The sequence below is a fragment of the Fukomys damarensis genome, unplaced genomic scaffold (genome assembly GCF_012274545.1).
Source record: "Fukomys damarensis isolate Sample0158 unplaced genomic scaffold, DMR_v1.0_HiC HiC_scaffold_37, whole genome shotgun sequence".
In the NCBI taxonomy this organism is placed as follows: domain Eukaryota; kingdom Metazoa; phylum Chordata; class Mammalia; order Rodentia; family Bathyergidae; genus Fukomys; species Fukomys damarensis.
In genome coordinates, this window is record NW_022900949.1 from 16351852 (window position 1) to 16366096 (window position 14245).

A 14245-nucleotide genomic window follows, 5' to 3' on the forward strand; every position below is an offset into this window, starting at 1 on the left:
CTACCTGGCACCGGCGTGCTGTCCCTGGACGGCGGGCGAGGGCGGCCAATCCGGGGTGCTCCGCGGGCGCCGAGCTCGTTGTCGGGGCTACCCAAATCCAGATTCCATGTATCTAACTTTTCTGACTGCGAGGTTCCTGAAGGGTCACGACCAGGTGCGTACACGTGAGTACAGCACTGTACATTGAAAGCATTTAATCATCTCTCCTATCTCTTCTGTTGGCTTTCTGATGATGACCAATTTGGTGTTTCTTCATTTTTTTATGTATTATTTTTTAAACATTATCTTTTTAAGTTAAGCTTCGTTTTGCTTCTGAGTGACATTTCTTGAAGGAGAGAGAATCAAATCTACATATTGCTAGTTTATACAACTTGAACTCTTTATCCAGTTTTTTTGTTTTGTTTTTTGGGTTGTTTGTTTGGTGCAGGGGGTGGAACTCGAGACCTTGCGCTCGGGAAGCAGGTGGCGGAACCACTGAGCTAAATTCCCGGCTTTATCCAGTTTCTTTAACAAAATTTAAGTACTGAACTTATGGTAAAGTAATAATACAAATAAAATAGGCCCTTGCCTCCCAGAGAAGGGCCTAGAGTAGCTGGAGCAGATGTAGCTGGGTGGCTTGGGGGAGTAGGGCCTGGCCAAGGAAAGCATTAAGAAGTAATACAGTTAGAGAGGGGATAGTTCTCGGCCTTTAGGCAGCTGCACCCACCTGTCACTCTGATAGGATGTCACTGAAGGGTCTGGAGGAGTACCATAACTTTAAAAGAATGGTCTAAGTTACATTCTGAAAGATCTCCTTTTAAAGAGAGAAAACGATGATACTGCTTTCTCCCAAGCAGTATTAAGAGGAATTCCCTCTCATTCGTATAAGGGAGGCTGTAAGACTGCGCATTAAGGAGTGGAGATGAGTCCGGAAGCTTCGATAAGACATGTAAAGTTCACCGCGCTTATCAAACAGGAGAAAAGGGAGAGGGCAGAAAAGGAGAACCGATGCACCAAAATTCTAATGTTATCATTCCTCAAAGTGTGAAAATAATAAATAAATTATTCCCAAAGTTTGCACCGAGTTACCTGGGGGCACAGCCATGAGCTCACAGGGTGTCTCCAGGCATTTCTCCTAAGAAGATAAACGAATAACCAGAAGCACAAGAAAATACTGTAAACATCATTAGTCACTTGGAAAAGGTGGGAAATCCACATTGAGAAACCATTTGACATCTATTAAAATAGCACAGGAAAACAGACAATAGCAAATGTTGGTTAGTGTGTGAGGAGACGGGAATCTTCCTGTGTCAAGGACAGGAATGTAACCTGGTGTGCTCTGGGGCAGCTGCAGTTTCTCACAGCAGTGAGACACACACCAGCCACTCCTCCAGCAGCCAACCAACCAACCCCTATCCCTTCCACAAACGATGCCCTGCACACCTCCAGAGATGGTCTGTGCTGTATTTTCCCTCTTTATTTTATTCAAATAAAATGACAGACTGGCCCAGGAGGACAAGTATCTGTGGAGGTAAATACACCCGTCTCCTGGTCTCAGACTACAAACCGGTCTGCAGATGCACCAGTCCCTTAAAGAGCATGAGTGTACATCTGCAGCCCCCAGAGTGAGGAAAAGCGACTTACACAAAAACCACATTATCTGGAGATACCCGGGGAGAGAGGTGTGTGAGCGCCACCCTCTGGTGGAGGGCAGGGGAAGTGGAAGGGGATGTAAAAGGAATTAAAACGAGCTATGCACATTTGAAAAGGGGATGAGGAAACGCAGATCGAGTGCAACTTAAATTTGTGAGATACTTTGTTTTTCAATTTCCAGTGTTCATTTTTACTGCACGTTTTCTTCAGTGATTTCAGTGTTAAGGACTCTTAACATCAAATAACCAAAGCAAAGGTTGCCATCTCCTGGCAGGACAGCAAGCCAGAATGTGCATTAAGTGTTCTTCCAGGGCCACCTGGTGGCCGATTTAACTGATACTTCGTACAGTTTGGGGAATCCAAGAAATGCAAAGTTGACAACTCATGAAATTTATTTTTAACCTTGAAATCAGCATTTAAGTGCCTTCCTAATTCAAAGGCCCACATAGAACAATTAAAATTCGAGTCTCTGGATGCTTATGCCATAAATAAATGCATTTTATATTATATTTAGTGCCATCTCTTTCATATATTTTGTTCTTCTTGTTGATTTCACTGCTTAAAATGGAGCCAACCACAGTAATGAAGTGCTGATTTGTGGCTAACCCCTAACGGCTATTATGCACTTTCTGGAAAGAATAAGTGTTGGGTTAAGTTTTATTCTGGCATGAGTTAAATGTTGACTGAGTTTGATGCCAATGACCTACAACGTATGTTTTAAAAGTTGTTTTTAAGCAGAAACATACATGAAACAAGGCTAGGTGTTGATCAGTTATGGAAATGCTGTAACCAAAGGCTCAAAGGAATCTAACTCCAGACAGAGTCCTCTAGGAGCAATGACTTACTGCTCATTTCGCATAGACCACAGAACACAATTACTGTAAACAAGGACAGCTATCTTCAGCTTTAAGTAGAAGTACTATAGGAAGTCTCAAAACTTTACCACAAGGAAAGGTATTGCTCACCAAAAAATAATTCTTCTAGGGCTGGCATTGCATGAATCCATCTCAAAGATCCTGAGATCTGGGACAGAACGCAGTTTTACAGTCTGACTCTAGTCTGGTAGAAAGCATGCCAACCTTGGAGCTCACACCGAAGCTCGGCTGTGGGCTGGCTGGGCAGCCTCACAGACATAATTCTCTCCTGTCAAAAAAAGGAAATGGCAGCTTCCACAAGGGCTTTGTGAGGATGGGCTCTCTTAAGTATAAAGAACTTCCTCCTGAAGCAAAACAAGTCCTTGCCTCTGCTGCTACAAAGGGCCAAAACAGAGACTTGCAAGCTTGCATCTTCAAACTCAGGAGAAAAAGGCTGTCTGTATCACCAATGCATCCGCACTTCCTCTCGGTCTCACAGCCAGCTGGAAACCACAACCTTCAGAGAAGCTGTGCCCTGTGGCCTGGGAGGCAGAGGAGCCTGTTGGGAGCCCTTGCAGCAGGACTGGCTGTGCTCTGTTGGTCCAAGCTCTTACATAGCTGCTGGATTCCAGCTGGGTCAGACAAGCAGCATCTGTAAGCACCGGCCGTGGTGCCCATGACCTTTCCTTAAGCCACTGTTCTAACAGTTGACTCAGGAAGGCAAGTGGGATTTTACCCTTCCACATTTAATATTAGGACAAGTGCTGGACTGTCACTAAAGCTTATTCTAGCTCAGCTAGGTTGAAAGTATGACTTCTACCCACATCAAATCCATATATGGCCAACCCACTACAAGCCAAAGCATCACCTTAATGTAATCAGATTAAGAAAAATTTCCCAAATGAGCAATGGTTTAGGTATCAGGGGCATATGCAATATAGTACAGTTCGGTATGTGACTGTGAGAGACACAGAAACAAAAAGTTTCCACAAGCACAGGCATCTAACCCACGTACACAGTGTGCAGATGCCTACTTGGTGCACTTAACGTGTACTGTGGTGTTTAACCCTCCCACTCCCAGGAAGATATGGAAGAAAAATTAACAGTTTAGACAAAGCCACATAGCTAATATATAAGGCTGCATGAATGTGGGAAAACTGAAGGGCATGGAGGCAGAGCCAGGGGAAGAGTCAAAGACTGCCCGAAATTATACAGGAGGTAGATGACCCTCAAAGGCCTCCCTTTCCGTGGGGCCTTCACAGACTATCTTCTTAGTAGACCTCTCCTTAAAGATCTGGTCACACCATGACCCCGATCCCAGTTCTACTCCACTGTGACAAGCCGCCCAGGAGGTTCCTGAATCAGTAAGAAACGTCTTCTGTGGCAAACCCTTCTTTGGGCCCAGAGCCAGGAGATTCCACACCTCACTAGGAGTCAGTGTGCATGAGGAAGTGAGCAGAGACGACGGTAATAAAGGTGAAAATAACAGCTCCTTCCCACTGAGACTTATGAAGGGCCAGACAGCCTCAACAAGCTTGTGAGGCGCTAAAATTACCCCCAGTTGCAGATGTGACCATGAGATGAGAGATCACTGGGAGTCCCACGGATGCACCATGGGGGTAAATGGTTTTCCTTCCGCTTGACGCCCTTTGGCCAGGAGCCAAAGACCAGTGAGTAGCAGAAGTTGTCCCCCTGGAGATGTGACGTGGATCTGAAGCAGGCCAGACTCTGGGTGGAGATTGCACGGGCAGCACTAATCGCACAGGAACCCATCCTGCCTCAGCAGACTGCAGAGTAAACAGCCCTTAGGCTTGTAACACCTGGCAGGCTCTGGGGCTTTTCCGGGTGCAGAGTCTGCACAGGCTGAACACTGGAAGGAATCATACTACTTCGTCAGCTTGGGGCCGTAATGGCTATGACTTAACTAGCTGAAGAGTATTAGGATTAAATTTCAGATCTTAAGGGAAAAAAACCTTCTATTTAGACTGACGTGGAGCACCAGGTTTACTGTTTTCCTTTTGATCTATGGAGGTAAAGATCTTGCTTTAAAACACTGAGGGGTCGAGGGTAGGGTACAGAGGGGAGTAAAGGTGAAACAAGACTGGCCATGGGTTGATGTTTGTGGAAGTTAAATAACAGACAGAGGTTAATCATACTCGCTTCTCAACTCTTTGCTATTGTTTAAATGTTTCCCTTGAGCAATGTTTTCTTAAAATATGGAGGTAAATTCAGTTGACGAGTCACCAATTATTTATTTTTTTGGTAGAGGCCACAGGTACTGCCATTTAGAAATTGCATTGCACTGTGTGCTCGATGGACCCGTAACAACCATATGGGGCCCCGGGACGGTGTATGACCCTCCAGACACTTTTCTCTTTCCGGCACTCAGAACACCTTCGATTCTTTGTGTCTGCAGAGAACGGGGCATCCGCTTCAGCCAGGGCCCTGTCTCTAACCACCTCGCTCCCACCCCTGGCCGCTGCCCTGCTGGCACAGTGACTGCAGATCCATGCGGAAGTGGCTGACACCAGCACCTGTGTCAGTTTGTCTTGGCTGAGAGGAAATGAGGGGAGGGAAGCTTTCTCAGTATTCTGTGTGGAAAGGATAGTCTTTGTGATTTTCAGTTCTGAAAAAAATAACAGAAACAAAGAATTATTATTTTTTAAAACAAACATTTTAAGTGGTAGTTAGGTAATTTTAACCCCCTAGTGTTTATATTAGTCCTCCATTTCATTCAGTGGAGCATCTTCAAACAAGACAGAATAATGAAAAGAAGGTATAGATAACCTAGAGTGTATGTTGTAAATCCCTCTCAGGAACCAACCCGATCTGTACAGTACACTGCTCCTTTTAGAAAGGCAGCAAAGGAGTCCCACTTACGTGGGGAACGTGGCCAACCGGAGATTCTTATCTAGACTGAAGATGTCATTCATATCTTGCTCTGTTAATTCAAAATCAAATACCTAGAATCAAAATATAATACAAATAAAAAATTTAGTTCAATTAATATTTAATTGGTCCTATGTTAGCTACAGCATGTACTAGACTGGCAAGGGACACAAAGATGTAAAAGATACACTACGTTAGATACACGTGGTGCCCTGGCCAACTCCCTTCTCCCCATTTGGGCTGAATGGAGAAGATACCAAGTGCTGGGGAAGAAGGGATCTTTGTGGCAAGAGTCACTGAAGAAAGGCTGACCTGGGTAAACGAGTATGAAGAGACCTTGGCCACACCGAGTGCACAGTACTCCTGGGACAGCGTCTCACTGCACTTAATATAAGAAGGAAAACACCCACCTGGATATTCTCTTGAATCCGGTGTGGGGTGACAGATTTGGGAATCACGATCACATTCCTTTGAATCTGAAATCGAATCAAAATCTGCAGAAGAAAATAAAACGTCTATTCTATAAAGGGAAATCATATGAAGTCAAATCCAAGTCACTTTCCTAACAATCTGCAATGAAAGTCCAAAGTCTCTTTCACGCTGAAGTCCTTTAGTATCAGACCGGCCACTCTGACAGTCCCATCAGTGTTATCTGTGAGGACTGCCACCTACCCAAGGAGGTCCGAAGACACGTCCACGCCTGAAAAGGAATTCCTTAACATACCCCCAATCTCCCAAGTGAACTGGACATTAAAGGAAGAAAGAGATGACAAAGGATCTCTCTGCTCCCCTCGCTAGCTGTCCATGCAGAGGACGGGTCAGGAGGCGGGACCACTGGGACGAAAGAGTGGGGACCTGGAAGCAGCTGACCCTCCGCTCCACACTGGGGAGTGCCGGTGAGGTGAATGCATCCTTCACAGGGGCTGACGAGCCCCAGGACACCGAGAGGAGAGGACAGGAGAGGGACATGCACAGCGCAGGACAACCTCCCCCAGTACCTGAGCCGGAGACTTGCTGTGCTCCTTGGCGATCCTCTCAATCACAGGGTCATCCATCAAGTGAATACCCTGGCTGTTAAGATGGAAAAGGGCAATGAAACAGGCCTGACAAGGTTTCGTATTAAGGTAAAGCCTTTCCACAGAATGAAAGGTTTATTATTTGCTTAAAACACATGCTCACTGTGGGAAATTTAGAGGCTGCATGAAAGGACATCACTACACACCTGCCATCTGAAGATAACCACATTTGGGTGACTACAGCTGCACAGCCTAACTTTTCATGCATTATTTTGTGTTTTCTTAAAAAAGAGGTGGCACCATCAGAGAATACAAAACAGTGGGATTTCCAATGACACAAAGGGCTTGCCAACGTCTCAGCTTTCTATTGGACACAGCAGTGTTTACAGTACTGGTAATCAATATTTGTCGATGCTGATAATAATCCAGAAACTTCTAGTCAAATACTATGGGAAAAGTTGATATTGTGAACACATGGGAATTTAAAGGAAGAAGCTTTAAAAGGCCATGACAGAGTATCCATCAGAATCTGTCCAGCCTAGCGACAGGCCCCAACAACTACAAATAACCGTTTTAAAAAATTTACTAAGCAATTTCCAGGTTTCAGGCATTGAGCTAGTTGTAGTTGTTACAGTGCCCTGAAGGACAGTGCCCATGTTTTCTTGCTGTGGACCTGGGGTTCCAGTTGTGCCTTTCCCTTTGCTGATCAATTAGAGGCTCTCTCACACCCAAGCTCAGCCACCAAGTGTGAACTAGGCTTTTGTGAACTGCCCCGCTGCTGAGCACAAATACGCCTGCCTCATTTTACATGGAAAACACACAGAAGAAAAAATTCAATCATTTAAGCACTTCCTGGGCTCCTAACATGTCCTACCCCAAACTAAGGGCTGAGAATAGAATACATAAGATGCAGTACTTGCAGTCAAGTGGCTTTAATTAGTGGGAGAGAGTAAAAAGAAAATGACAGCATCCCGACAGGGGCCATGTGCAAAATATGAACAAGCAGCCAAGAGGGCTTTTGGAGAAGGTGGTGTTGAGAAGAATCTTACATCAGAAATTGCTGTCAGCCAGATTTCTAAACAGACTTTTAGGGATAAGAAACAGTATATGCAAAGGCAAAGAGACCAGAAAGCACATGTTCTATCCAAGGGAATTCAGTAGCTTTGTATAGTTGAGGCCGTGATGCTTTGCAGGAAGAGAAATAAAGCCAGGGTGAGGAAAGCCAAGGCCAGCTGTGTCGCACAGAACAGCCACAGCATGAAGAGCTTTTGAGCAGAAATGACACGATCCTGTGGAAACAGCACTTTTCAGCTACCATGTGAGCAAGTCATGGGGATGGGGTGACCTGGAAAAGCGATACGGAGTCCCTCTGAGAAGCTCAGGAAAGCCTGCTTTACTAAGATGGAGACTGTGGCAATGCAAATCAAAACGCAGATTCTGAGTTCTCTTGGTGCTGAGTCAGCGTGCATGTGAATAGGTGAGAAGGGACGATTTCCGAGTTCCTGGATGAGGTGGCTAAGGGAGGGATAGCTCCTCAAAGGACAGAAGGTACAGCACAAGTTTGAGGGTCTGGCAAAAGATAACACGTACGACCCGTGTTATCTGTGTTCTGAGACACAGGTCAGTAGCTGACGGCAGTATTAGTGGGGAGCTTGGCAAAGCCATCACTTCATGTTGGTTACGTCCCTCAGAAGCCACTGACTGCCACAGGGCAGCAACTCACAGCACCAGCTCCCTGTCTTCAGCCGGGTGCCTGAGAAGTATGAAAATCCCTCTGTCACCCCGCCCATGAAGCACCTCTGCTCCCTCTAGGGACATGGGAAGATGGCATCTATTCAATGGCAGTACACCAACTAACACAGCTACGGACTCAGCTTTACCTTGAGCCACCAAGAGGACAGTAAGCAGTCACGGACACGTTTCTGGCTTGGCAAAAACTGATCAGTCTCTTCTGAGAAAGGTATGGGTGGCACTCAATCTATGAACAGAATCATAAAGTGCCATAAAAATCAGACAAACAGCATGCTGGGCAAGGTCTAAGAGAGGTCATCTACAATGGTGTCTTGGCAGCAACAGCCAGCCCCGAAGCCTGGGTATCTTCATATCAAGTGAGGATCTAGACTTTGCCATCTCTAAGTGCTGGGCGCTGTACAGGTCTATGAATCTATGGTTTCACTAACACTTATGTCATCCGCATGCTCCAACACTACCTGCTATGCCAGGCCTTCCTTCATCACTCAAGGAAAAGCCTAAACACTCCATAGCTCCCACCTCCCTCCTGTCCTTTGTTTGCCAGAAGATGTAACTGTCACCTCATACATTTTATTTATTTTGTCTGTCTGTTGTTATCAGAATTTAAGCTTCATGAACACAGGAATTTTTCCTGAATCCATTTTGCTCACATGTAAATCCCAATTGTGGTGGATTAACTAATGGTCACCTTAAGCTAAACTGAAGTCAGCATGATTCTGGGTGTGGAAGACCCACTTGAGGATTGCTGCCAACGGCATAAAAGAACAGGAGAGTAAGACTGCATGCTGTTCATTTTCCTGGAGAAGCTTGTTGCGGCTGGTTTTCCAGATACAAACCCAACTGGTCTTGGCATGAGAGGAACCTGGGTCCTCACTGTCATTGGGTATGGCTGCTGCTCTCTTCAGGGGAGCCCTGGTCCTCACTTTGAATGCTGCTTCCTGGCTCCAGTGCAGCTCCCTCAGCCTGGTGGCACAGACCCTTCACCCCGCTGGTGCAACCTTCCCAGCTTCCAGCACTGGCCTTTGGGCCTTCCTGGTGCAGATCCTGGATACATACACGACTGTGGGATCCAGGCCCTAGGCTGGATTCTTCGGGTCTGCAGCACACAGACAGATCTCTAGCACTCCTCTGCATTTGACTTTTTGGGTGACTATTATAAAATAATCCTAAAATTACGTGTCCTGTACTAAATCTATTCCCTTGCAACTCCTGACTACAACACCAACACAGGAGCAGCCTCTCTGTAGAGGTATGCAGTAAAGAGCTGCTGGATGAATCATGGCAGTAGGGAGTTGTACGTAACAAGTACATTCTACAGGAGGCATCAGTGAACTGCTCAAGAAACCCAGAAGCAGGACTGCTGTCTCCCCATACTCTAAATTCTCATGTATAGTTCGTTTATAAACAATGATTTTAAATAAATGCTTTTTAGAGGGAATTAAGGACAACCAGGGATAGCCTTTGCTCTCAGGATCATGCTGTGACCAGCGGGATAAGCTTCCAGGAAAGCCAACAAAACAAAGGCCAGCGCTTCTGCAGCCTCCATGACCTATGCTCCCTACCTCCTAAAACAGGCCTCTACCTTGGCTCCTTCTCTAGGCAGCACCCACTCCTAGGGATTCAAAGTGCTGTTCACCAAGAAATCATGACACAATACAGGAGGCATTATGCAAAAAAACAGATTCTGTGCACACAGGATTTTTAAAAAGGCTAAACCAAAATAGGCTAGGAGTCAGGTTAGTAGTTGCTGTTTGCTCTGTGACCAGCGGGATAAGCTTCCAGGAAAGCCAACAAAACAAAGGCCAGCGCTTCTGCAGCCTTCACGACCTATGCTCCCTACCTCCTAAAACAGGCCTCTAACTTGGCTCCTTCTTTAGGCAGCACCCACTCCTAGGGATTCAAAGTGCTGTTCACCAAGAAATCATGACACAATACAGGAGGCATAATGCAAAAAAACAGATTCTGTGCACACAGGATTCTTAAAAAGGCTAAACCAAAATAGGCTAGGAGTCAGGTCAGTAGTTGCTGTTTGTGGAGGTGACTGAACACGGCGAGCTTCTAGGTGAGGACACTGCTTGTTGCTCTGAGGGCTGAGTATCAGCGGATGTCACTTTTGTGACAACCCACCAAGCTATGAACTTTTGACTTACACACTTTTTCAAGTACATTCTACAGGAGGCATCAGTGAACTGCTCAAGAAACCCAGAAGCAGGACTGCTGTCTCCCCATACTCTAAATTCTCATGTATAGTTCGTTTATAAACAATGATTTTAAATAAATGCTTTTTAGAGGGAATTAAGGACAACCAGGGATAGCCTTTGCTCTCAGGATCATGCTGTGACCAGCGGGATAAGCTTCCAGGAAAGCCAACAAAACAAAGGCCAGCGCTTCTGCAGCCTTCACGACCTATGCTCCCTACCTCCTAAAACAGGCCTCTAACTTGGCTCCTTCTTTAGGCAGCACCCACTCCTAGGGATTCAAAGTGCTGTTCACCAAGAAATCATGACACAATACAGGAGGCATAATGCAAAAAAACAGATTCTGTGCACACAGGATTCTTAAAAAGGCTAAACCAAAATAGGCTAGGAGTCAGGTCAGTAGTTGCTGTTTGTGGAGGTGACTGAACACGGCGAGCTTCTAGGTGAGGACACTGCTTGTTGCTCTGAGGGCTGAGTATCAGCGGACGTCACTTTTGTGACAACCCACCAAGCTATGAACTTTTGACTTACACACTTTGCTGTATTTACTGGAAAGTTACACCACAATTTTTAAATTGTTATATCACATTTTTAAAAGCTTATTTATTGAAGAAAGGAAAAAAAAGGGAAGTTAGGCTCTTCTCTGAATAATGCCAAACTGGAAAGCACCCAAGGGCTCATCCTGAACAATTGTGCCCATCAACAGTAAATGGACAGTAAACTGTGAGGTATCAACACTGCCGAATACCATATGGAAATAAGGCATGATCTGCAGGCCATGTACTATGGAGAGTATAACATTATCATGGGAGAGCAGAGACAAGAGCTGACGATGCCTCCTATTTTATTTATAACTGTAACGACCTGGCCTGTGCTACCACAGGGAACCGTGGCGTCCCCTGCAGGGCCAAGAGGTGCTGACTGGAGAGTGGCATGGCAGGTGCTGCTAACGCCCAGTAATGCTCTGTCTTTGTGATCTGGATGCTGGAGCTGGAGCTATGCTCGGTTTATAGGAATCCATCAGGCTCCAATGTACGCATTTCCCTATACATATGCTATACTTTAATAAAACTAAATGACCAGACTAGTAAATATGACAGTTCTTTCCTTGCTAGTGTTTTCTCTGTGTTAGAAAAGATAAAAGAAAAAATTGTGAACCCCTGTTTAGGGAGTCTGCCAGCCTGAGGTGAAGGTATTCGGTCATCTATCCCTTCCTGCTGCGTCTGCATGGGCTGCAGAGGCAGAGGGAAGGGCTGGCCCGACGCAGGTCCCCAGTTCTCTAAACATGCGGTGACCCGCTTCTAACTGCATGTGGGGTCAAACACACTTTGCCAGGGCACTGAGCAGACTTTAAAGAAGGCTACTTGCCTGCTCACCTCATCTCTTGCTATCTGTTCCACCAGGGTACTGTTCTGACAGCACTGGAAATGTTATTTCATGCAACACTCACCCTCCCATTTCCTGTACAGCTCTGCAGAAGTAACAGCTGGGAGTCAAGAACACTGATTCCACCCTGTAACACCCCCGCAGCTCACCTGGTTAGTGACTGGCTTGATCCTCAAATTCCGCTTATTCAAAAGCCTCTCAAGCTGTTCATGGTTGAAGTTTGACACCCCAATGGCCTTCACCAGCCCTTCTGTCACCAGGTCCTCCATGGCCTCAAAGAGAACAAAAACCCCTGCTGGGTACAGTGGGTAGAGGAGTTTGCTTACTCCACTGAACAACCATGTCCCTCAGCAGCACTGTATGGTGTTCTAAAATTCGATCCACCCAACATCTTTAAAGTCAAACTGGGAACACCGAGTTATATGACCTCATCAAGCCCGTTTTCTCATCTGCAAAACAAGGACGATACTGTCTACATCAGTGTTGTTGTATGATTACACGAAAGGATGCAAAAAATTTTTTTAACTACAGCTGGAATCTAGCAAACACTCAGCACATTTTAAGTCATTTTTCCTATCAGTCTGGATATTTGTAGATATGATGTCTAACAATTATGTCCACTACTGATTTCATTTGCTCACCTTCTTTCCACCTACACAGTCATCTTAAGCAAAATGATATATCATCATTCTCTTATCCCACATAACCACTTAACACTGCACAGAATTTGAGGGCAGAACCTAAAGCTCTAACTAGGAGGCCAGCTGCCTCTCAGCTTCAGAAAGAGCATGGCATTTGTGCCAGTGTCATTATTCAGGCTCAGTCCTGCATAGTCCTGAGGCCAGTGACCAAGAGTGGATGTGAACACATTGCTGCCCCACTTCTGTAGCAATCACCAGACTCCTACTCAAAGTGCACGAAAGCCTCAGGGTTTAGCCCAAGTCTTCCAGGAGAGGCAGGCTGGTGTGATGGAATGGCTGACTCCTGGCCCCTTGGTCACAGCCAGTCTCTGCTCCACTGACTCGTGGGAGTGGGTGGTGGTCCTAGCCACCTTGTCTCCCTTCTGCATGACCACAGACAGGCACTCAAAGCTTCACCCATCAGTCTCACTCCAGAGGCTTCAGATCTCTCCTCCAAAGTCTAAGTGTGCTAAAACATAGGAGCTTTAAGTGTGCACTTGCTTTCTTCCTAGTCTCATACATGCGATGCGGCCTGCCAGGCTGGTTAGTAAGACCCGTGCATGAGTCAGCCGAGCCAGAACCCACATTCTCAGGGATACCTGCTGCCCTCCCCTCACCAGCCTATGGTTAACTCCCATAGCCTCAAATCCACGACTCCTGATTCTCCAGCCCATCAATGGATTTCAAGCCCTCACCGTTTTCTATCTGGACCCTTGAAACAGGTGTGATGCTTGGAAACTGGTCTTCCCAGCTTCTCCTACCACCTCTTTGTGAACTTTATTTTATGCCAACATTATGGTTCTGAAATACTTAAGAAAGAACTAAAGGGAAGTACAAAGTACTCATAGCAGTCACCACTAGATGATGGCAACATGGATTTTAAAATTTTCTTCTTTATACTATTTACTGAAATAAACATAATATTTAATTTAAAAAATTGAATAAAAAGGGACACGTATATTACCCTTAAAATGTTTGAGAGAGGCACATCATTCTAAGCTAAAGGTAACAAGAAAGTCACTTGAAGTCTCTGAATTATTCAAGCACTCGTTTTAATTCACCGAGCAAACCCTGATACTCAAGTGGGCAATCTCTGTGTCTTTGGTCACAAGTAGCTCTAGGTCTCACATGGCCTCCACTTCACAGATCCATCGGCAAGGACAAACACACCAGATGGTGTGGCTCAGCTTACCTCCCACGTGTCCAGGAAGTCTGTGTTGCTGGGTACAACATTGCCACTGCTATCCAAAGGCACGTCAACTTTTCCAGGCTGTGAGAACCAGAAGAAAAAGCTTACTGGGACTTGTGGTCATTCCTGCTCAGACGACCAGGTAGACAGGGGACCCAAATGCCAGGAGATTTGCATCTAAGTCTTCCCTGTTACTGATACCAGTCTGGACACAACTTCCTTCTTTAGAACCCAGTCTCCACTTTTGTAAGACCCAGGGATGGGTTAGCTGACTTTCTGCCAGTCTTAAAGTTTGTTGTTCACTTCTTCAGAGGCTAGAAAGGATGCTCCTGAAGTATTGCTAATTGTTTGAAAAATTTAATAGTTTCAGGTATAGAATGAAGGTAAGGGGACTTCCTTCACATTTTAAGAGCACAATCAGCCTTCTCTCAACTCCATCATTAGGACCTTCTTTTCTTAGAACTCCCCAGATGATGATGGATAATGGAGTGAGATGTAAGAGTGCATGAGCCACTCAGAGGAGTTTCAGGTACCGATTTGTAATCCACTGGCCTCACTGGCACAATCCTACTTATCTAGCATGTTACAGAGCAAATGGCAGAAAACACAAATTCATTTGACAACACCTAATCATTCAAATTGTTGGGGA

General features: G+C 45.6%; 1 protein-coding gene and 1 long non-coding RNA gene across 3 annotated transcripts in view; one reads left to right on the forward strand and one right to left on the reverse strand.

The window, feature by feature from the left end:
• The first annotated feature begins 6 nt into the window (after positions 1-6).
• LOC117284463 lies at positions 7-13593 on the forward strand. 2 transcript variants are annotated; one of them, XR_004515562.1, is made up of 3 exons: positions 7-154; positions 11811-11879; positions 13048-13593. It is a non-coding gene; the product is annotated as an uncharacterized LOC117284463 (long non-coding RNA). The 2 variants fall into 2 exon arrangements; XR_004515563.1 differs by lacking the exon at positions 13048-13593 and having other exon boundaries at positions 11811-11964.
• The window catches only part of Akr1e2 (aldo-keto reductase family 1 member E2), a 15191-nt gene continuing 5669 nt past the window's right edge, over positions 4724-14245 (reverse strand). Inside the window, exons 4-10 of the mRNA XM_010614705.3 lie at positions 13600-13677; positions 11877-11999; positions 8272-8369; positions 6374-6446; positions 5786-5869; positions 5367-5449; positions 4724-5112 (exon numbers count right to left, since the gene is read on the reverse strand). Of these exons, the coding sequence (XP_010613007.1) occupies positions 5070-5112; positions 5367-5449; positions 5786-5869; positions 6374-6446; positions 8272-8369; positions 11877-11999; positions 13600-13677 (582 nt within the window). The 3' untranslated portion in view covers positions 4724-5069. The remainder of the gene's footprint in view (positions 5113-5366; positions 5450-5785; positions 5870-6373; positions 6447-8271; positions 8370-11876; positions 12000-13599; positions 13678-14245) is intronic.